The sequence below is a fragment of the Ostrea edulis genome, chromosome 1, assembly GCF_947568905.1.
Source record: "Ostrea edulis chromosome 1, xbOstEdul1.1, whole genome shotgun sequence".
In the NCBI taxonomy this organism is placed as follows: domain Eukaryota; kingdom Metazoa; phylum Mollusca; class Bivalvia; order Ostreida; family Ostreidae; genus Ostrea; species Ostrea edulis.
This window is the reverse complement of record NC_079164.1, coordinates 10,239,020-10,261,545: the sequence shown is the minus strand read 5'-3', so window position 1 is coordinate 10,261,545 and position 22,526 is coordinate 10,239,020. Positions and strand designations below refer to the sequence as shown.

The window sequence follows — 22,526 nt, the reverse complement described above, 5'->3', positions numbered from 1 at the left end:
TATAGTTGTATATAAAACTTTGATCGCCTATTGTGGCCCCATCATACCCCCGGGGGCCATGTTTAGAACAAACTTGAATCTGCACTATATCAGAAAGCTTTCATGTAAATTTCAGCTTTTCTGGCCCAGTGGTTCTTGAGAAGATTTTTTAAATGACCTCACCCTATTTTTGCATTTTTGTGATTATCTCCCCTTTGAAAGGGACATGGTCCTTCATTTGAACAAACTTGAAAGTGCTTCACCCGAGAATGCTTTTGGCCAGGTTTGATTAAAATTGGCCCAGTGGTTCTCGAAAAGAAGTTGAAAATGTAAAAAGTTTACAGACAGACGGACAGACGACGGACAAAGGCGATCAGAAAAGCTCACTTGAGCTTTCAGCTCAGGTGAGCTAAAATATATATGTATTCCAATGCTTAATACTGTTGTAAAGATAAAAATTACTGTAGTGAACCGTTTATCGCTACACATGGAATAAAACAGGGTTATTACCTTTCACCCTCCCTTTTAACATGATGATTTTCACTTACATCTTGTAAGTTATAACGCAGATTCCCAAAGACCCTTGGTTTTACAGATGGTTTGGTTTTACTCGCTACTTCAAAAGAGAGACTTCAGAACTGTTTAGATTGCCTTTCACAATATTTTACAAAATGGAAATAAACGAATGAAAATCAAAATAATGGAATTCTCAAATAAGAAATCTGTTACTACGCCAACTTATTTCCAACATTCAGTTATTCCCCTCACTAATGAGTATAAATGACCATTCCTAGTCCTTATATATGTGTTAGGTTGCTTTTCTCAAGATTGTGTATAGATGTGAAATAGAGCACTACCCTAGCAGGTTTCTATAGATATCTTAGTGATGTGTCATTTTTATGAATAGTGGAAAACTCCAATATGCAGTTGAACAACTTGTTGATTGTGCACGGAAAACTTTTTATGGGTTGAAATGGTCTTTATGAGCATGGGGCTTTCTCAAGGCTTGTATAACTATGTTTAGATATCATAAGAGACTAAACGGTCTTAATACTAGAAATGATGTTATAAATGAAATTTTAAAAGCAGCTAAACTATAGATACGCAAGAGCTTGTTCTGTGTATGATCAGTTTTTAAATCGAGGTAGGCTACTGACAAACAAGTTGATGGTGCAGGGATTTCAACAGTCTCATTTAAAGTCAGCATTTCGCAAATAAATTCTATGGTCGTTATAAAAATCTAATTTGCCAATACAACCTATCATTGGGTCAAATACTGTCCGACTTGTTCCATACCGATTGTTAGACCATTCTTGGTACACTGATTTTGACTACGGATAACTCCGTCTACCTGATCAAGATATAGGGCTCACGGCGGGTGTGACAGGGGATGCTTACTCCTAGGCACCTGATCCCACCTCTGGTGTGTCCAGGGGTCCGTGTTTGACCAACTCTCTGTTTTGTATTACTTATAGGAGTTATGAGATTGATTACTGTTCGTTTCTCTTGCCTTTCATCTACGACTGTTCTATATGATAAAGTTAGAAGAAAAAATATTACCCAAGTAATTGCTGCACGTTTACCAATTCTAACTTTGTCAAAGAAAATCATTAATGCTAAAGAGCTGTGCAATCCTGAAAATATTTCTCAAGCTAGGAAGCCATGTGAATACTTGCACGAGTGCTTTGAAATATGCTTTAGAAGAAGAGTACAAACTGTACAATTATAGTCTGTAATAATATGTTACATGTAATAGTAGGTTACATGCATAATATGTTATTACAAAATAGGTTACATGTAATAATAGGTTACATGTGATAATAGGTTACATGTAATAATAGGTTACACATAATGATAGGTTACATGTATTAATAGGATACATGTAATAATAGGTTACATGTATTAATAGGTTACATATGTTGATAGGTTACATGTATTAATAGGTTACATGTAATAATAGGTTACACATAATGATAGGTTACATGTATTAATAGGTTACACATAATGATAGGTTACATGTAATAATAGGTTACATGTAATAATAGGTTACACATAATGATAGGTTACATGTATTAATAGGTTACACATAATGATAGGTTACATGTATTAATAGGTTACACATAATGATAGGTTACATGTATTAATAGGTTACACATAATGATAGGTTACATGTATTGATAGGTTACACATAATGATAGGTTACATGTATTAATAGGTTACACATAATGATAGGTTACATGTATTAATAGGTTACATGTATTGATAGGTTACACATAATGATAGGTTACATGTATTAATGGGTTATACATAATGATAGGTTACATGTATTAATAGGTTACACATAATGATAGGTTACATGTATTAATAGGTTACACATAATGATAGGTTACATGTATTAATAGGTTACATGTATTGATAGGTTACACATAATGATAAGTTACATGTATTAATGGGTTACACATAATGATAGGTTACATGTATTAATAGGTTACACATAATGATAGGTTACATGTATTAATAGGTTACATGTAATAATAGGTTACATGTATTAATAGGTTACATGTAATAATAGGTTACATGTATTAATAGGTTACATATATTGATAGGTTACATGTATTAATAGGTTACATGTATTAATAGGTTACATGTATTAATAGGTTACACGTATTAATAGGTTACATATATTAATAGGTTAGATGTGTTAATAGGTTACATATAATAATAGGTTACATATATTGATAGGTTACATGTATTAATAGGTTACATGTAATAATAGGTTACATATATTGATAGGTTAGATGTGTTGATAGGTTACATATAATAATAGGTTACATGTATTAATAGGTTACATGTATTGATAGGTTACATATATTGATAGGTTACACATAATGATAGGTTACATGTATTAATAGGTTACATATATTGATAGGTTACATGTATTAATAGGTTACACGTGAGTCTGAAGCTCAGTAACACAACACCTGGTAGTATAGTTGTAATTATAAGCTACTTATTCTGATTATGAGTTTGTTTTTTGATATCATTTTCTTTATGGTTATCTGTTTCGTTGAGTACATTGCTGTGTGGGCAGTGAGGCGTATCTCTGTGTGTCACGTGATTTATTAAGTCACTATACATCTCGTTTAGAACGTAGAATCGGGTGGGATAAATTCTATTATCAAACAAACATTACAAGATCAGTTTATACAAAAATGGTTCAGTGACATAAATAATTCTTCAAAAGGACAACTGTACAGAATCTTTAAACAAACATTTGGTTTTGAAAGTTATATTAATAAGCTATATCCGAAATTCAGAAATATATTTTTAAAGTTTCGTACCACAAATCATCGATTACCAATTGAGGTTGGGAGATGGCATGGAATACGACTCTGTGAGAGACTTTGTTCACTATGTAATAATAACCAAATTGCAGATGAGTTTCATTATATTTTAGAATGTAAAAACTGTCTGATATTAGGAAATTATACCTTGGGAAATATTATTCACATAGACCTAATGTTATCAAATTCAAAGATCTTATGTCAACCCAAAAAGAAAAAAAGCTAAAAAAAAAAAACAAAACCCAAAAAACCTCTGTATGTTTATTTTAAAATTTATGATACCGTCTGTCCTCCCTGATTACCAGATGTGTATTTACTTTTTGTTTTTATTCTTCTTTATATAATGTACCAGTGTTACTGTTCCTCGTGTACCATTAATGGTTTTAGAGAATAAACTGAACTGAACTGTGGCGATATGGAAACTAGTAAAAAAAAATATCAACATGTGTGTCGTGTTTTCTCCTGGAGGTGGGATTAGGTTGTACGTATAAAAAGTAAAAATAACTAATGAGCAGCTTTTCCAGATTGTGTTCCTGGTTTGTTTGTTTTTTCATACACCAATATTTTAATTTTTTTAAGAGTATAATTAAACTTTTATTCGGATGAACATAATGAGGAAGAATACAATGTGATTGTACGCCACCATGTTTGGTGAAATCAAATGAATAAAAATTGAAAATTTCATTCGTCGCAGTGAAAATATTTTAAAGCAGACTCGCACGGTGTGACCTGACCTCGCGCGAAGTGACACAACATTTCATAAAGAAAATATCAATAATTAAAACATGGTTACATTATCTGGCGTATGACGCGTACACGAACCTCCCATCCGTGAAATGTGGTCAAGAGATACCGGATTTTTATTTCTGTAATCTAGTTTAATTTGTCTGAATGAACTTCACGTAATACTAACATGTACACGGTATGTGAAGGGACTGAGTCACGTGTTATGTAAATGAACACTATATAATACAATACCTTACAGAACGAGGTATCAAACATCACATCCTGCGAGGAGAACACTCATTCTAATTCAACAATGAATAGCAGGTATCAGTCACCTCATCAGATCTTCATTTCATTATTATCGTTATTTTAAGTACACTCTTTGATAATTTTAATCTGAGTTACCAGTATTGTAATTCGAAACATCTCCCTCTCTACTGTTCTATATTTAGATTTGAAGCTGGTTCTCCTGTTGACAGTAAGTGTGTGTGTGATGCCGGAAGTGACGGAGGCGACAAACACGTCATACTACACCTTAGTCGCGCGGTATAACTACCTGTACAGAGAACTGTATAGACTGAAGCACATCTTGGCGTCCCTCACAAAAGGTTAGTAGCATTTAGTTCCATTGCAAAAACCACAGTACAACTCAACAAATATTCTAAGACAAATATTATAGATGGTTTTTTAAATATTTCCTTTGTAATAATACTGAAATGTAGCCTAAGCAAAGGAACTTATTACGTATGCATTGTTTGTACATTGATTTTTATTGAGATGTAGTAAATCTCAACAAAATGATTAAAAGGGGCCAGTCCTAGCGATCTTAGTGTATTGATTAGATAATTTAAAGAAATAATCCTTCGCTTGCAAAATGTAGTAAATGCGAAATTCTAAATCTTGGGAAAGAGAGTACATCGAATCGCTGACTATTTTTTTTTCAAATTGAGGGGTACTTCCCTTGGCAACCTTGTTTTGTGTTTCTTGACTTTCACACATGTATTTGTTATGCAGGCACAAAGGGGGAACCCGGCCCTCTCGGGCCAAAAGGGTCTGATGGAACGAAAGGGGACCAAGGATCTATGGGACTTGCCGGAGCACAAGGCGCCAAGGGTGATCAAGGCGTGAAAGGTGATAATGGTGTCGCAGGTGCAACAGGCGCCAATGGAGCTCAAGGTGCGGCAGGGACCGCGGGTGCCCAAGGGGCCAAAGGAGAAGCAGGACTTAAAGGAGACACGGGCGCTACTGGAGCCGTAGGCACGAAAGGTGAACCCGGAGCCGTTGGCCAAAAGGGAGAATCTGGCGCCGCTGGAGCGAAGGGTGACACAGGAGCTACCGGAGGGGCGGGGTCAGCTGGAGCTAAAGGAAACAAGGGCGAGGTAGGGGCACACGGCGCTCAGGGCTCACAAGGGGTGCAGGGGATCCAAGGTGTTCACGGGGCAAAGGGAGAGAAAGGGCAAAAAGGAGAACCTCAGCCTTAAATTGAAATCAGCATCAGTTCTTCCACTCCAAATGAGTACCCCTGTATTCAGAGCTCTGTTAGCAGAACGTCATATTCGACTGTTACTCATGTCAATCATCAAGAAGCTACCAACAAATTTTAACATCAAAGTTTGATAAAAACATTACAGATTGTATTTTGTCCAACTCTGTCATTGAAAAATCATATAATAAAATGCTACATACCATTGATATTTTGTTTATTGTTGTCTTGTTTATATTCCGTATATGGATTTTGGTGTATTTAGTTTTCATGTATATGGAAACGCTACAGAGAATTTTCATCGAACAGAATGCACGTCAAGCAAGCCATTAGGTATAACAAATACATATCTTCACCCCGCCCCTTTTTCATCATCTGACGATACTCACAGCGTGTCCATTATGTATTTATCTAACGCCAGTCTGATCGTATCGGCGACAAACTTCTCAACAAAATCTGAAAAGAAATCGGGAGAACGTGCTTAGTGTACATACATGTACTCTGTGTGGGAATGCTTAATCCTCCTAGGCACCAGGTCCTACCTCTGGTGTGTTCAGGGTCCGTGTTTGTCCAACTATCTATTTTGTATTGCTTATAGGAGTTATGAGATTAATCACAGTTCGTTATCTTCATCTTTATCTTCACCTTTCATGTATAAATGATTACTTTCAACTCTATATATAACTATATTCAACCGCTGGTAAATAAGTAGTCAGTTACATAACTACATTCAACTGAATTATCCATTCAAAATGATTTCGCTATAAGTGACGCATTAGAGTACCAACTTCCTATGAGGAGTATCCACACCGCTAGCGTATATGGTGGCTGGTTTGAGCCAGTTTACATTTTCTTGTCGTTTCGATATTTCGAGGTGAAAAGACGCCATAACGATAATTAGCGACTTCTCGCACAACAAAGACGACAAAACGAAAAGTCGAAATATACATCCAAAGAAAACCCGTAAATTAGAGAGTAATTTTGTCGTCCTTTCCCTGGGTGTCTTGTTGTTATTTCGAGGGGAAAGATCAATTATCGACTTTTCGCCCCCAAAATAACGACAAGCCGATAAAATGGCACAATTCAGCCACCATACGCACGTGAGATTACGGCATATGAAACTTTAACTTTCTAACCTGGCAAATGCATGGAACATTATGATCCAATTTAACAAAGTCAGGTGTTCCCAATATTCAACAGCAACATGGACACAGTCTATCAAAATGATATGCAAGCACCCTCACGAACTGTAGATTCCATATTGATCACATTACGTTGCCTCATTCTTGGCGGGGCCAAGATTGGGAATATAATTTGAAATATAAAATATTAAAAGAATTTTCCTTTATAACCCTATCTGAAAATTTAAGCCTTATTTGCGTTGGCAGGATAAAAAAAAAAAACTCACTCCCATGATCCTGAGAGCCGTGTATAGGTCTGAATTTATAGCATTCCATCTGCAACTGGTGATATATATATATATATATATATATATATATATATATATATATATATATATGAGTGAGCAATTGTAAAAGGGACATAAAACAAACTAAACAAATACACCCTATCGTGTCTACATCCTGTTCACGAGTGTCATAATGTGAACAAATTTGAATCCACATGACATTTTTTATTCTTGTAATCTAATTCATGTGTTGTGTCCATGTTGCTCTTGAGAAAAATTTAATTGGAAGAAATTTCTATTTTGTCCTTTGATTAGTATTGTGGCCCCGCCGAAATATTGAGGTCAAGATCGATACGAAGAAACTTAAATCTAAACAACATGAAAATTACTTGCATTTTGTTTTCAAATTGAGCAAATGTTCTTGAGAAGGTATTTAAAGAAAATTTGTCCAGGTAGTCCAATCTAAATCTTTAACTCGTATCTTGGACCTTCCCAGATCTATGGATTACGATGTGGCCACTCTTGGATCATTCTACATAAGGATGTTGCCATATTGACTGTACCAGTTCGGTTCTTGGGAAGACTTTTTGTACCATATTTTGCTATAGATATTTTATTATACGCGTATTCATATGTAAAGCTTCAAACCCTTATCGTAACTCCATCCATATGCTGAGAACAAACTGGAGTCTTTATGTGAGGAAGCTTTTATGTCAGATCTAGCTTTACTAGCATTAGTTCTTGAAAAGTTATTCTTAAAAATAAATAACCACCCTTTATTAACCTTTCCTTGATTATCTTCCCTTCACAAGGGGTCTTTGCCTTTCATGTGAACAAACTAAAATCCCTTTTACCCAAAACACATTTTGGCACGTTTGGTTGAAATTGACCCGATATCTAGATCGAAAGAAGTTGATAGTGAGTTTATCGACAGACATACAGACGGACGACAGGCGTTTTAATCAGTCATTTTAACATGATTATGCACGTGCATCCAGACAGTTTTACTCACCGAGTAACATGTATATCTAACAATTTTGTCCTTAACAACACAATATTTTTTTTATATTGCAGACTCATACTTTTCAGCGCTGAATCTTCGTCCTCCTCGGTGGACATAGACAGGAAGCTGACGTATGACCTCTGCAGGATAGTTCCACAGTGTTCCAGATACACGGGCTCAACCTTGTTCACCCTCTTACAAAACTTCTAAGGAGAATAAGCAATTCATCTAGTCATTGAGACAATCCAATACAACTGTAAACTGTTTATACAGATCTGTGTCTATTACTGTACGTGGACTTATTTCTGCGTGTTTAAAATTTGGCGGAATCTGAGCGGATGTTCCTTTTGGCGTTATTATGATTTAGCGCTCTTTCTAAACATGTAATAAATATTATTTTAAATAAATAGAGGTTTTCTTATTTTAGCGCAACCATAAATTAGCGCTCTTGCTTTGTCATCAAAGACGCTAAAATAAGAATCCCGTGAAAATAAGTACACGTACGGAATTCTAAGGTAATCGCTAAAACATTGGCTTGTCAGGCAGTTGTTGATATTTGAGCTACTTGCTAGCGGAATGGCGTTACACAGAAACATTTGGTTATATATCAGTGAAATAGTTATTTCGTAAGGAAATGTTGATTGATCAATATTTTGGCAGGTCTTTGGTACATCATGCTCAGGTAGTTGTCTATACGAAATACAACATATTGTATGAATTACTGCATAGAGGTGAAAATGAACACAAAGTGTTTCAGGGCAGGGGTTAAAAATTCAGTATTTCTTGAAATAAGTGTATGCATTAAAAGTCAGCTTTACCGGCCGCCAAAGTTTTGCTTAAATATTTAATCTCGGTACGGTTCTAGTAACGGTCTTTGGAGACTACAGTTAGAAGTCCTACTACGACACAATCGTAGACGGAAGTAAAGAGTCTTTGCTCTTGAAACGGGCCAACATATGGAGTTTTGTACGTCAGAAAAATGAAAGACCCTTGAAATATGGAAAGATAAATGGTTACTGAAAGAAATTGCAATCGAGCTTCGGAATCTTTAAATGTATAAATGTCGTTCCCCGATAGTTTTATTTTCACAAATTTCATTTTGGAAAATGCATGAGCGTATGAATTGCGACGCTGCACGTCGATCGGCATACTTTTAAATGATTCGCGTTAACGCTTCACGTCGATCCGCATACTTAATGATTCGCGTTAACGCTGCACGTCGATCCGTATACTTAATGATTCGCGTTAACGCTGCACGTCGATCGGCATACTTAAAGGACACATCTCATGTTTTTAAACTTTTTAATTTTTTCAGCAAAATTAATTCACTTCATGCCTAAAACTACTTTACATGTGTTTTAAATGAAACAGTTTGCGTAGTTTTCGAATTTGAAAGCGATGAAATTCAAATCTTGCGATATGCATATTTTCTTCGATATTTTACGCGCCATTATCTGTGACGTCATATGCGACCTCGAGCGAGAAGATTTGAAAACAGTTGATAGCCATTTCATAAACAGATTAGATTTAATTGACAAACAAACAATTATCACATTAACAGCTTGTAAATAACACTGCATTAGGGTGTTTTGTGCCGTTTAAGCGTGTACTTGCTGTCAGTAGAGAGGATTTGGACTGTGTTTTTTTCAATTTTCGAAGGAAGGTATGAGGGACAAGCCGTGAATATTTTTTGTCGGCACAACGACTTTGCCATAAAAACTCCCAGTAGAATTTGTCCCTGTACTTTTCCAAACAAGCACTTGGACAAAGACGTAGATAAACTGCAAGAAAATTGTTCTATCGAAGCTACGCACTGTTACATATAGGCCTACGGCATATGCTTTCCGTTCTGCTCTCGAATTCAATACACACTCGCACCAACTGACCTTCACCTTGTAACAACATAGGCAGAACTTTGTTAGCAGTGTCTACCAACTGGTAGTTTTAAAAAGGAAATTTAAAGATAAAAGATAATTGAACTTTCAATTATAAATAAAAAAATATAATATTTCCCGACTTTTGAATTGAATTATATTTAATGCTTTCATTTTTTTTTTTTTAAGAAAAGCGTACGTGTTTACAACAACAGCACGCCGCGCTCCCACTTCGTAAGTAACAACGTGTTGATAACAAAAAATAATTATTAGGCCTAATAAAATTGCTTTAATAAAATAATTTAAAAGTATTGTGATTTTCACAATAAGTTTGATCATTATTATTTTTTTTTCCCGAAATGCACCCGTGACAGTAGGCCTAGTTGTCAATGATACATAATCGTATCATAATTTAGGCCTATCTAACTTCTCCAAAAATAAATTTAATAATTATCGCACTGTTTATTTTAGAAAAGCAAAAACGCTAATTACAGTTGTTTACAGAAATGGCATTACCAAATTGTGTTTAGACAGTGATCCCATGTATATTTACTCGCAAATTTATGCAGATTTCATACTCGCTTTTCTCGCACTGGTGGCTAAAAGATATAAGACTCGGGAAATTTGTCAACATCGAAATAAATGTTATCCATGGTAAATAAATTAGGCCCCTAAAACCCGAGTTTTTAAAAATATCTAACACTACTTTCGACGAAGGTCGCATATGACGTCACTGTACCACGTGACTACCTATCTAATTAACTAGGCTTTTTGAAATCGGGGCTTAGATTTAAGTCCGTATTGTGGCTAATTATCGCAATACTTCAGCGAACGAATTATTACAATTAATTTCTATAAGCATAAGGAAGACAAAATGCATATAATTCTGTATACTTTGAAAACACGAGATGTGTCCTTTAATGATTCGCGTTAACGCTTCATAAAAAGTAAGCCAACAGGAAACGATGCAGTTCATACTCTCAGGTATTTTCAAAAATGAAGTTGATTTCTTATATTTACATTTCACTTTCATTTCTGTTTGAATTCCCTGCCGAAATGGACGTACTACTTGCATATTTCAAGATTCATACGCACAAATGCAGAGCAGTCAAGAGGAAATGATTTATAAAGATACCAAAGGCAAAAACTTTGAAAATGTGAATATTTGTGTTTCAATTTTCTTCAGTATGTCGTTTATGCAAGATAAATACATCGATCTGACTTACCACGCGATTACTGTCCCTTCTTTCCATATTTTTGGTAATCCCGACAGATGGCGCTACATGATTACCTCCATCGCCAATTAAGCACTGTAATCATAGGCATAGATGCACTTTAAAAATTATAGAACTTCCATACAATATTAAGCAAATATTTCCATTTTTAGAGATTTACTTTATGAAATGGCCAGCAGGTATACTTTCCTCTATTCATCCCGTCTCTCTCTCTCTCCGGATTCCAGAATGTATACGGTGGTTTTCTAATCCCATTTTATAGTCCATCACCTATTGCTTGCACCAACGCTAGGCGTTTATTGCTCAGATTAAAAGTCGCATAAACCAACAAAAGAAAATTAAATGCCGTGTTTCCTCCCAAACAATTTTATTTGGGATAATCATAACCCTGAATGACTTTTTCTTTTTTCTTACCGTTTGCATTTGTTAAATTTATGTCATATACCTACGACAGCGGCGTCTTTAGCGACAGAAACTACCAGATAAAACTGTTTTATGGTCGTATTCATGATTTGTCAAATTTTTTTTCTTCTTCAAAATTTGTCAACTACAAAGTCAAGTCGGATGTACATTTTTTATTTTACAAGAAACCGACTGGAAAGTGTATATATATAGACCTTGGATATTTGAAGAAAACACTCTGGGCTCGCAATTTGAACACCTATTTCAGTCAAAGCCAAATACGAACCTTGGCTTAAATAGATACTTTAAAGGAATCTTAAAAAGCATGTTTACTTTTAAGATTCTTTATTCGCCGAAATCATGTGTAGATGAGGTATATATGTAACTGCAGCACTATATTATATATATATATATATATATATATATATATATATATATATATAGGAATAAGTGAATTATGTAACCTAAATTGTATAGAAGATGAATTTCGTTTCCCCACTGATTGTCCATTCTATGTTGAAGAGAGAAATAATTGTTTATCACATGTCCAAACTCAACAAGAACTTCATTTATTCAACAAATAAGGACATAATTGGTTGCTGATTAATGAAGACAAACCAGTATTTATCAAATTGAGTGAACGTCTAGATAAAACTTTCAGAAAAAGAGGTGGTGTTTTAAAGCTGCAAAAAATGCATCTAGTTTAATATTATTCGTATGTTAGTATAACACTGATATTGCCCTTGAAAATCATAGGTACTTGTTTCCCCATATATTACTTGTAGTTAATGTTAAAATCTTTTTTTTTTTCCTTCTTCTTTTTGAAGATTCTTTATACTCTGTCTTTCTTTGCTGTTTGGCACTCTGGGCCCAAAATTCAACAAACTTAATTATATATATATATATATATAGAGAGAGAGAGAGAGAGAGAGAGAGAGAGAGAGAGAGAGAGATGGAGAATACAACAAAAAATGGGAACAGGCAGTCTTTCAACTATGTGAAATTATTGCTCCAAGTTTCTTTTCAATTTTTTCCCAAAGCCGGATATGCATGCAGTGGCATCCTCTGCGCTGTCTAGGTGTTGATTTTGCGCAATAAGTATTACTCGGCGCTGTATCCGTAAAACTGGTGAGTTGTCGCTTATGTCAGGTACACCAACCACAAAGTATTGCGTCGTGTTCGTGTAGATCCCCCCTCACAGTCACATGCGTCAACATCGCTTATGTAAAAAACCCCGATATAAAAATTTCATTCGTCATTGCATGTTTATATCACAGACTGACGCAGAGTGTGTTGGAGCCATATTGGTTTCTCATGGTCAATTGTGCAAAGGTAATGAGAGACAGAGAGAGGGGTAGATATAGATATATAGAGAGAGAGAGAGAGGGCTCGTAAAGATTATTGAAATAGAACAATATTTTTCATTTTTCAAGGAGATGAAGATTCTGTTGCTTGTGGCGGTATTTGTGTGTGTGGTGCCAGCAATCCATGGAGCATGGTATCCATACCAATATCTCGCGGTCAGATCTCGCTCTCTACTCTACGAGACTTACCGCCTGAAACACCAAATACTTCACATCCTTAAAGGTTTTTCAGTAGCTTCATCTAATGCACGCGTTATATTGAGCATCAACCTATAGATGTCGATCACATCATATATAAAACAATCGTTTCCCTATACATGTATATTTTACAGAAAATAACTTGTTAATATGATAAATATGATAAATATTTCTAGTTTTTACATGGTTAGATTTACTTAATTCATGAACTTGGATATTTGTTTAACAGTAGTATTTTAAAAGTCGTTTCAATATGTTCACCATATCAAATGTAAAATTGAAATTTGACGTCACAATCGAAACCAGCAACATATTCTTTATTTCTTAATCTTTATGAATACTTTAGACAAGTTTTGATTTTCAAAAGATGAGTTTAAGGTCTAATTAAGAATTTTTGTTTCGTCTTATAATCCTCGAATAACAAAATGACAAGTTTGTTCGTAATTGTGACTGATTGCTTTCTTTCCATTGTCACCTTTACATCAAACTGTAAACTTGTAGCAGGCGGCCTCAAAGGCACTTCAGGGGACACGGGGATCAAGGGACTGGCAGGTTCAAAAGGCGTTAAAGGTAACATTGGCGTCACAGGCCCACAAGGCATCAAAGGAGAACTAGGCGCCAAGGGCGAGATAGGAGATCAAGGCCCGACGGGTGCATCCGGAGCCCAGGGCGCTGCAGGATCCGCAGGTGCTACCGGCGCTAAAGGATTTATAGGCGATAAAGGAAGCCTAGGAGACACAGGTGTCGTAGGCGCTAAAGGCAATTCTGGAGATACTATAAAGGGACAGTCAGGCGACCCGGGGGTCAAGGGGGTTGTTGGAGACACAGGTCCAACGGGACAGGCGGGCGCTAAAGGAGAGGTGGGCGAGAAGGGGGTCCCAGGAACAACAGGGACACAAGGGGTTCAGGGTCTGCAGGGTCCCGCTGGTACGAACGGTCAGAAGGGCGAGAAAGGCAGCCAAGGGGGTGTAATCATAAACTAGACAGTACCCAAAGCAAGTTTCCAGTGTGTGTGTGTGTGTGTGAGAGAGAGAGAGAGAGAGAGACCCATCAACTACACACTAGCCAAAGCAAGTTCCCAGTGTGTGTGTAGGAGAGTGTATAACACTTTTAACTCTTGAAAGCTTTTAAAAAATACATGTACATATACATATTTTCTTTATTCATTTATTTTTAAGATTTCATCTCCTACTTTTATTTTTAAGATTTTATCTCCTACTTTTCTATCATTATGAGGAGTATATTTGTTTGCTATGAATGTGGTTGAATAAAGTACAATTTACAGTTAATATCCTGTGTTCACGCATTTGTATGCGGCAGGTTTGATACAACACAGGAATACAACCAGACAGATCGTCTACATTTACTGCTCATCTTGTCAGTGTACAAGGAAGGATCAGAGGCATGCAGTGTGTGTAGCTTCTATTGATGAACCAAACCAAGAACGGACTTAAAATTCATGTCTATCTACCCAAATTCTGATTAATTCATATACTAAACAAAATTACTTGAACAAGCTTTGAAAAAGATAAAGGAGAGCATAAGTCTGTATTCACATGTGGGAAGTCAATATATTTCAATAAGTACAAGTTCTGAAAATGTACATGAGGTAATAGACATGCTATGACAAATAGGCATTATTCAAAGGAAATGTATGTCCTATTGATTTTCTACCCAGTCATTTCCTGTAGGTGGAACATGTCTGATAATTTTGTTCATACATATCACACACAGCCAGCATGCATTTTACCAGTGTTGATCAGAGTCCATGTTTATCTTCATCCCAGCCATTAGGAGAAAATACACGATGGAAACCTATGAGATCAACATATGAACACATTTATGTGTGTCTGAATTCTCCATATATTTCCGTTTTGTCAGACAGCGCTGACCTCGTTAGCTGGAATAAATCCAGAATCTCCGAGTCTCCGGATCGACACACGTCCAGACGGTCGAATGGTTACCCAGGTGATACTAGCATGATCTAGACTAATCCTTAGCCAGGCTTCCGGCGGAAATTGAAGAGCTCTGAAATGACGTCATCGTATAATTATATATAAGGATATTATAAATGTTAAACATTCTAATGGTCCAAAAATCTGACATTTCACAAGCAGCTGACTGCTGCCGCTGTAGATTCATATGGAGAGAGCTCACCTGTCTTTACATTTTATCGTTTTTCATGATGATATGAAGTGAAATTATGTTTATTTTTAAAACATAATAAAAGACGGGCATATAAAATGGTTCCACTTACCTGCATATAAAGTATCTGATAACATTAGCATGACAAACTACAATCTCATAGCTGTCCTTTGTTTGTTCAGCCTCTGCTCTATGAAAGAGCTGTCTAAAGGCAGTTTCTATTCTGGGCCCATCTTGGAAGAACTGCTGAACACAAAAAGAAAATTTAGTACAGAAAGGAACATCAATAAACATTCAATAAAAACCATATGCATTTGTTAAACACCCTCCCCCTTAAGTGTGAACATGTTCAATTTCAATATTAGCAAATTCAAACAAGATGTAGGTGTGAAAAAATGATGTCCCCAGGTTACAACAAAGTGGAACAGTGAGACATTGTAGTTTATTTGTTTTCTTTTTTGGATATTTTCCAAAAAATAGGTCAAGGTCACAAGGTCAACAAATCTGGTATCATTGGCGAGGTCTTCTCACAAAAAAATGCACATGCATAATATAAAGCAGTACCTCTTACTATTTGAAAAGATATGGCTGATATTCAAATTCTGTAAAAGTAGGTCAAAGGTCACCAGATTACAGATTTTGGTGTCAATGGAAAGGTCTTTCCACAAGGAAATGAGGAATACACATACTAACTATGAAAGTTCTACCTCTTATGGTGAGAAAGATAATATCACCAAGGTTAAATTTTTTTGCCACATAAAAATTTCACCTTCACTTTTAGCTCATTGCTGTCACACAACAAAATCCTCGAGTTCAACAAATAATAAGTATCTATATTGTATAGTTCAAAGGTTATGACAAATGATAAAGTTGCAGACAGATAGGTCACAGAGGCCAAGATACCTTATCAGCCACCTGAATATTAGTCAAAAGTATCACTAGTCCAAAGGCTGCAAAATTTATATCAATTTTCATGTTCTAAATATCTAAGCTAAATTCTGATATTCAGCAACAGAAGTGTTCTTGAAATACAAATGCCCCCGAAAGTGCCCATATTGATGAAAGCCTTTACATAATATAAGTTAAATCTTGGGCTTGCAAAATTCACAATTTCGGTAATGCGCATCTAGTTTTTTATACACTATCATCAAAATCAACGATGAAGTCTTTTCAAATGATAGACATTTAATCACTATGACCATTTTGAGCCTACCCAACAGATCATGAAATTGCTAAGTTTGGTAAAGGGCTACTTCCTTCTAAATCTCCATTTTGTTTCAATAGCATTACTGAATGTGTTATTTTTAAACAATGTTTTACACATGCATGTAAACCCTATATAACGAGTTTAAAGTCAGAACCTTATTATGGGATCATGCAGTTTACAATTTTGGTAGAGGCCATCCTGCTATACATGACTATACATTTAGTTTTTCTTACATGTGTGTGAATTGTAGAGAATAAGATTTTTTAATTTTATCCCTTGTAGTCAACATACCCAACAAACTATACAGTGATTCCTTATCAAAAGCAGTATTAGCTAAAATCTGAATAATTTTATTTTGTTGTAAAAATGTGCTATCATGATAGTTTTGTATGTAAATTTAACCATAATCATTAATAAAATTTTTAATTAAGTTTAACATTTTATCAAAATAAAGATTTTGGTTGTATTGAATACATGTATATAGCATTATATAGAAATAAATTTTTGTGCAGGAAGACAATAATGTGATTTTGCTTTATTCAGAGTCTCTGAATAGGTTTTCTAACATAAATAGCAGAAGTTAAAAAAAAACTTCTTTAATGTGTCGTTGAAATAGTAAATCACAATTTTCCAACAAAATTTTTGAAACGAAAATGACAGCTAATTTTGCTTTAAGCATCAACGCAGAGAACATGCTGTTAAATAAATACCCACGACTTGATACTGATGCATAAAGACATTACAGATTGGGGCCAATGAATTAATGGTACCGATTTTTCTGGTCTCCAGTGGCCCACAGGAGGTTCAGGAGGAATGGGGGCACCCTCACACAAATTGGATTCCTTCTCCCAGCTCAGATGTGGAAGATGTTTGTGAATAATTTCTGCTGTTTCCACGGCTCTGGTCAGCGTGGACGAGATCAGTTTGGTGTACGGGTAGTCCGCTTCTTTTAACCGTCTTCCACAGTAGTCTGCCTGTTTTCTCCCTGTACGAGAAGTTCTAAAGCAGTACAGTACATCGGCCTGCATAGGGAGTTTTTTTCTTACAAAATTTCTACTGATAAATATTGACTTTCCCAATGTCACAAAACAATAAGAATGGAATAATACCATGTCTGTGAAATTTCATTTCTCTAAATTATTGTACTTTCTCTGGTTCTCCACAATTATGAGTTCAAAGTAGAAAAACTATGAACTTCAATACCAAAGAAATGCATATGTTGTCACATTTACAGACGTAAACATAAAAAAAATCACACATTTTTGTGAAACAGTGTAATAAAAATATATGTTAATAGGTTAGAATGACAAAAATTTCATTTTAACATTTTCAAAAACTGCTAATTTATATATATATAGTATATATATGAATTGATGGTGGATATCAAGGAAATCATTCAATAGATAAAATACCAGCATAGGAGTTACTGCCCTTGAAAACATTTTTATAAGTTGTAGAAAATAAAAACTTTTTCAGTATCAAAGAGTTTACCGAAGTTTTTTTTATGTCCCTGTGAATAATTCTCCTACAAAAAATATATTTTTCTCATGCACAAAGTTTAATTAATTAAAATTGGGGGGGGTGGGGGGGGGGGGGGGGACTGATGCCACAGGTGAAGTTGAGAACTCTCTCTGAACACTCCTGATCTGATGATAGTTCTGTTTTTACCCACTTGAGCGAAATCTGTCTGAACCGTGTATAGTTTATTTTTTATTTAATTGAGTAAGAATTGTCTGCAAATCCTCCTGATCTGTATATAGTTGTTTTGTTTTTTTTGCGACCTAGTGGATTGAGTAAAAATTCTCTCTGGCCTGGAGGTTATAAAACTTTTTTGAGCACATTTTCATTCTCACACTCAAATGGAGTACATGCTCAAGATTTTCCGAGTATGCTTCAAAGCTTGCTCAGAGTTGTACTGAAAACAAACATGGCTGAGTTTGAGTACAGTAAGTTTTATAACCTCCAGGCCTGAACACTCTTCATCTGAGCACAGTTCTTCACCTTACTGTGTGACAATTCTCTCAAAATCCTCGTGATCTGAGTACAATTTTTTTTTTTACCTTACTGAATGAGAATTCTCTCTGAACACTCTTGAGCTGAGTACAGTTTTTTACTTCCTGAGTAAGAATTCTCTCTGATTCCTCGTGATCTGAGTAGAGGTTTTTTTTACCTTACTAAGTAAGAATTCTCTCTGAACACTCTTGATCTGAGTACAGATCTTTTACCTAACTATGTGAGAATTTTCTCTGAATCCTCTTGATCTGAGTACAGGTTTTTACCTAACTGTGTAATAATTCTCTCAGTCAGAACACTTCAGATTGATCTGACTACATTTCTTTACCTAACTGTGTAAGAATTCTCTCTAGACACTTCAGATTGATCTGAGTACATTTCTTTACCTAACTGTGTGAGAATTCTCTCTGAACACTTCAGATTGATCTGAGTAGTTTTTTACCTAACTGGGTGAGAATTCTCTCCGAATCCTCCTTGCTATCTAGGTTGTACTGTCCGTGACGAATCAGGATCAGATGTCGTGTGGCTGTTGGTTTCTGTTTCTCTATCTCATTGGCTCTGTCTTTTGTCTCTTTCTCGGATGGATGACTTCTCAGGGGTTTAACAAGGCTTTCTGGATTCCTCCTGATATAATAAATGTACTGCCTTTTGAAGAAATTACAAAAAACTTTCATGGACTGCTATTACTACTTTTACATAATACAGCGTAGATAAAACTGGATAAATATGTTGTAAGGCAATTAATGGCATAAACTTAACAGGAAAGAGAACATGGGAGACAATGGCTGCCCGGCAGTAGCTGACTGACTCTGAATGCCCAAGCAATTCAGTTGAATGATGTTGGTGAGGCACAAATATTTTAACGGCAGAACTCTATCTCGCAAATGATGTATACGCAGATGCATACTTGCGTATAGGCAGCTACGCGCCTGGTGGTTCACACAGAACAGCCAAGTAACCAATGATGTACCCAGTAAGTTTGAAGGCTCAGATAAAGGAGATGGTGCATAGTTTGACAAAGCAGGAGAAACGTGCACACTTGTGTTAGGCAATGACAGTTAGAGCAGCAAGGTTTTTTTTTGTTTTGTTTTTTTGTAGTTGGAGTTAGATGGAATAAAAACATCAATAAAGAGACAGTAGGTGTTTTAGCCAGTACAATGCATGCAAAAGAGATTTAACTTCAGAAAGTGTACAGAGACTGTGTGAATATATTAATTTCACAGTGCCAGACATGCACTAGGGGAAGATTTAGATGACTAGGCGGGTCGACTGAGTTTGACAGATGGAGAAGTCACACTGAACTGTGAATTCATTACCAGGCTATTTCAAGGATGTTTGAATAAACATGCCAATAGTGTTGCCATCTTATTTGGGACTAGGAGAGTGGTGGATGAGATGTAAGAGAGAATCAAGTGGCAGCAGTATTAGTGTAGACAACAGTAATCCTCAATGTTCAGGCCGGGTGTGCGCAGAAATACCAGGAACGGTAGATGTTTCAGATAATTATAGGATCCATCAGTGAACAGTGTGACACCAGCCACTAGTGATCAACTTGTTAAATGTATGGACGACAAGGAGGGACAGACCATGGACCCAAAACACAAAGGCAATTCAAGCAAACAATGATAAAGTCCAAGATTTTGAAGACTGCGCTGGAAGAGAGGGATAGCATACAGCGAACGCTGGAAGAGAGGGATAGCATACAGCGAACGCTGGAAGAGAGGGATAGCATAGAGCGAACGCTGGAAGAGAGGGATAGCATAGAGCAAAAATGGAGATGTGATGTAGCAGAAATTCAACATACTGTGTAGAGGAGATGTGATGTAGCAGAAATTCAACATATTGTGTAGGGGAGGTGATGATGTAGCAGAAATTCAACATACTGTGTAGGGGAGATGTGATGTAGCAGAAATTCAACATACTGTGTAGAGGAGATGTGATGTAGCAGAAATTCAACATACTGTGTAGGGAAGATGTGATGTAGCAGAAAATTCAACATATTGTGTAGGGGAGATGTGATGTAGCGGAAATTCAACATATTGTGTAGGGGAGATGTGATGTAGCAGAAATTCAACATACTGTGTAGAGGAGATGTGATGTAGCAGAAATTCAACATATTGTGTAGGGGAGATGTGATGTAGCGGAAATTCAACATATTGTGTAGGGGAGGTGATGATGTAGCAGAAATTCAACATACTGTGTAGAGGAGGTGATGAAACACTTGAAGATTGATTGATTGATTGAATATTGTTTAACATCCCGCTCAAGAATATTTCACTCATATGGAGACTTCACCATTGACGGTGAAGGGCTGCAAAATTTAGGCCTACATGTATGCTCGCGCTTATAGTCATTGAGCAGGGAGGGATCTTTATCGTGCCACACCTGCTGTGACATGGGACCTCGGTTTTTGCGGTCTCATCCGAAGGACAGCCCCCATTTAGTCGCCTCTTACAACAAGCAAGGGGGTACTGAGGACCTATTCTAACCCGGATCCCCGGGGGATAACACTTGAAGAATGTAGAATCTGGTAAATTATGTACAATATTGAAATAGTCAATGAATATTGTATTAATTTGTTACTGCAGAGCTGAACAATTGATAACTATTAAATAAAAAAAAAAAATGAAGTAAATTTCATTTAGATTGTATCAAGTCTGTACTGCCTTTTAACCGGCTGTTGCATATGTAACGGGAAGGGAGAAAATGCAACGGACCAGACCGGGATTTGAACCCGGGCCCCCTGAATCTCTAGTCAGGTGCTCTACCAACTGAGCTAACTGGCCACCTGTGATCGAACCCGGCCGACCGCTACATTCCTCCCTCCTTAAATTGTCTTCGCCCCTGAAGACACAACCCAAGTTCTTATTAGCCCCTGGGAGGACTTTCACCTCCAAGTCCAGGGGTGGTCAACGGCACCAAATCTGTAACGGGAAGGGAGAAAATGCAACGGACCAGACCGGGATCTGTGATCGAACCCGGACGACCGCTACACATAATAAACAATACGATTACCATAGTAACAATACTAATATAGATCTAATAACAAATATATTTCAAGGTCAAAATAAATATATGTATTTAAATTAAATGTTCATATGGTTATTCATATTCATTTGACAAAGTAACCCCTATCCCATAGTTTTTCTTCCACAATAAAGAGATAGACAAATGATGAAGAGGAAATTCGGAATACAAACCGGTCCCAGTTATCGTCCCATTTGACGCTGGGCTCAAAGTTGGTTGTCCAGGACGCGTGCACTGTCTTCCCTTCGTAAACATTAGAATATAACGCGTAACCGACCACCCCTGTGGTTAAAGTAGCTCCTAATCCTTTCGCGAGATGCAGCACGTGTTTAGTAAACACAACCATGGCTTTCCGGAAATGGCAATCCCCCCCCCCTCTCAAATTTTGGCGAGTTATTTATTTTTAGAATTCTAAACAAATACGTGATTTAAGAATTTATTGAAACTAATTTGGAGCCCTTGGGGGCATACAAGTAAAGAGCAACGTACAAAAGAAGAAAGTCAAAATTAAAATACAGTAACATGACATGTATATGTGTAACCGTTCTTGAATATGAATTTCACAAGATGGTTGTAGGGTAGTGAGTTCATTTATTTCATCAATCATACGGAGTAAAACATATACGAGATGAGATGACATGAGATGTGATGACCATAAAACAATGACAATATATAAACATACAAACAACACAAAAACTGTAGTTAGTAGCACTGCGCATGAATGAATGCAAGCATGAATGAATGAATGAATGAGAATCTGAATTAAATCAAAGTATAATGTAAAATAATAAAACAAAAGTCCAACTATCACATATGCAGAGAGAGAGAGAGAGAGAGAGAGAGAGAGAGAGAGAGAGACTGCAGAAGATTACATCCATTAATACTAGTTGGGCCGGATTATCTGTAATACGGTAGACACTTATAGTTGATATACATACCAAAAAAAAAAAAAAAAAAAACTGTGACAGAATAGAATATTCTGATTCAGAGTCCAAAATAGACAATCGTGTGATAATTGCAACAATGAAGAGATGAGATGTCACACGATAGAATATACATGTTTATCAATAACAATAGCTGACAAGGCACACCATAATATTGTACTTGTGTATTAACAT

The 22,526-nt window shown here is 36.2% G+C and overlaps 2 protein-coding genes across 3 annotated transcripts; one reads left to right on the top strand and one right to left on the bottom strand.

Annotated features, from left to right (window-relative positions):
• Positions 1–4,542: 4,542 nt before the first annotated feature.
• Positions 4,543–14,176, top strand: LOC125664405 (collagen alpha-1(XIII) chain-like). The gene is made up of 4 exons (XM_048897177.2): positions 4,543–4,657; positions 5,064–5,428; positions 12,819–13,041; positions 13,518–14,176. Exons 1-4 carry the CDS (start codon positions 4,543–4,545, stop codon positions 13,997–13,999), a joined length of 1,185 nt encoding a protein of 394 aa, XP_048753134.2. The 3' UTR covers positions 14,000–14,176.
• Positions 14,177–14,561: 385 nt separating this feature from the next.
• Positions 14,562–21,778, bottom strand: LOC125664138 (serine/threonine-protein phosphatase PGAM5, mitochondrial-like). Of its 2 annotated transcripts, none has more exons than XM_048896699.2 (5): positions 21,582–21,778; positions 18,824–19,005; positions 17,139–17,353; positions 15,274–15,407; positions 14,562–15,044 (listed from the first exon to the last, which is right to left on the bottom strand). In XM_048896699.2, the coding sequence occupies exons 1-5, from the start codon at positions 21,752–21,754 to the stop codon at positions 14,894–14,896; spliced, it is 855 nt and encodes a 284-aa protein (XP_048752656.1). In that variant the 5' UTR covers positions 21,755–21,778; the 3' UTR covers positions 14,562–14,893. The 2 variants fall into 2 exon arrangements, with proteins under 2 accessions (XP_048752656.1, XP_048752657.1); XM_048896700.2 differs by having other exon boundaries at positions 15,274–15,404.
• Between the last annotated feature and the right edge of the window lie 748 nt (positions 21,779–22,526).

Bases quoted from the DNA above. Each gene is read 5' to 3' on its own strand.
- LOC125664405 (XM_048897177.2), top strand. From the start codon at position 4,543: ATGCCGGAAGTGACGGAGGCGACAAACACGTCATACTACACCTTAGTC. The intron at 4,658-5,063 runs GTTAGTAGCATT...TTTGTTATGCAG, and splicing joins CTTGGCGTCCCTCACAAAAG to GCACAAAGGGGGAACCCGGC. The intron at 13,042-13,517 runs GTTTTTCAGTAG...GTAAACTTGTAG, and splicing joins AATACTTCACATCCTTAAAG to CAGGCGGCCTCAAAGGCACT.
- LOC125664138 (XM_048896699.2), bottom strand. From the start codon at position 21,754: ATGGTTGTGTTTACTAAACACGTGCTGCATCTCGCGAAAGGATTAGGA. The intron at 17,354-18,823 runs GTAAAAAACTAC...CTTCTCGTACAG, and splicing joins GAGAATTCTCACCCAGTTAG to GGAGAAAACAGGCAGACTAC. The intron at 15,408-17,138 runs GTACCATTAATT...TTTTGTGTTCAG, and splicing joins ACTGGAGACCAGAAAAATCG to CAGTTCTTCCAAGATGGGCC.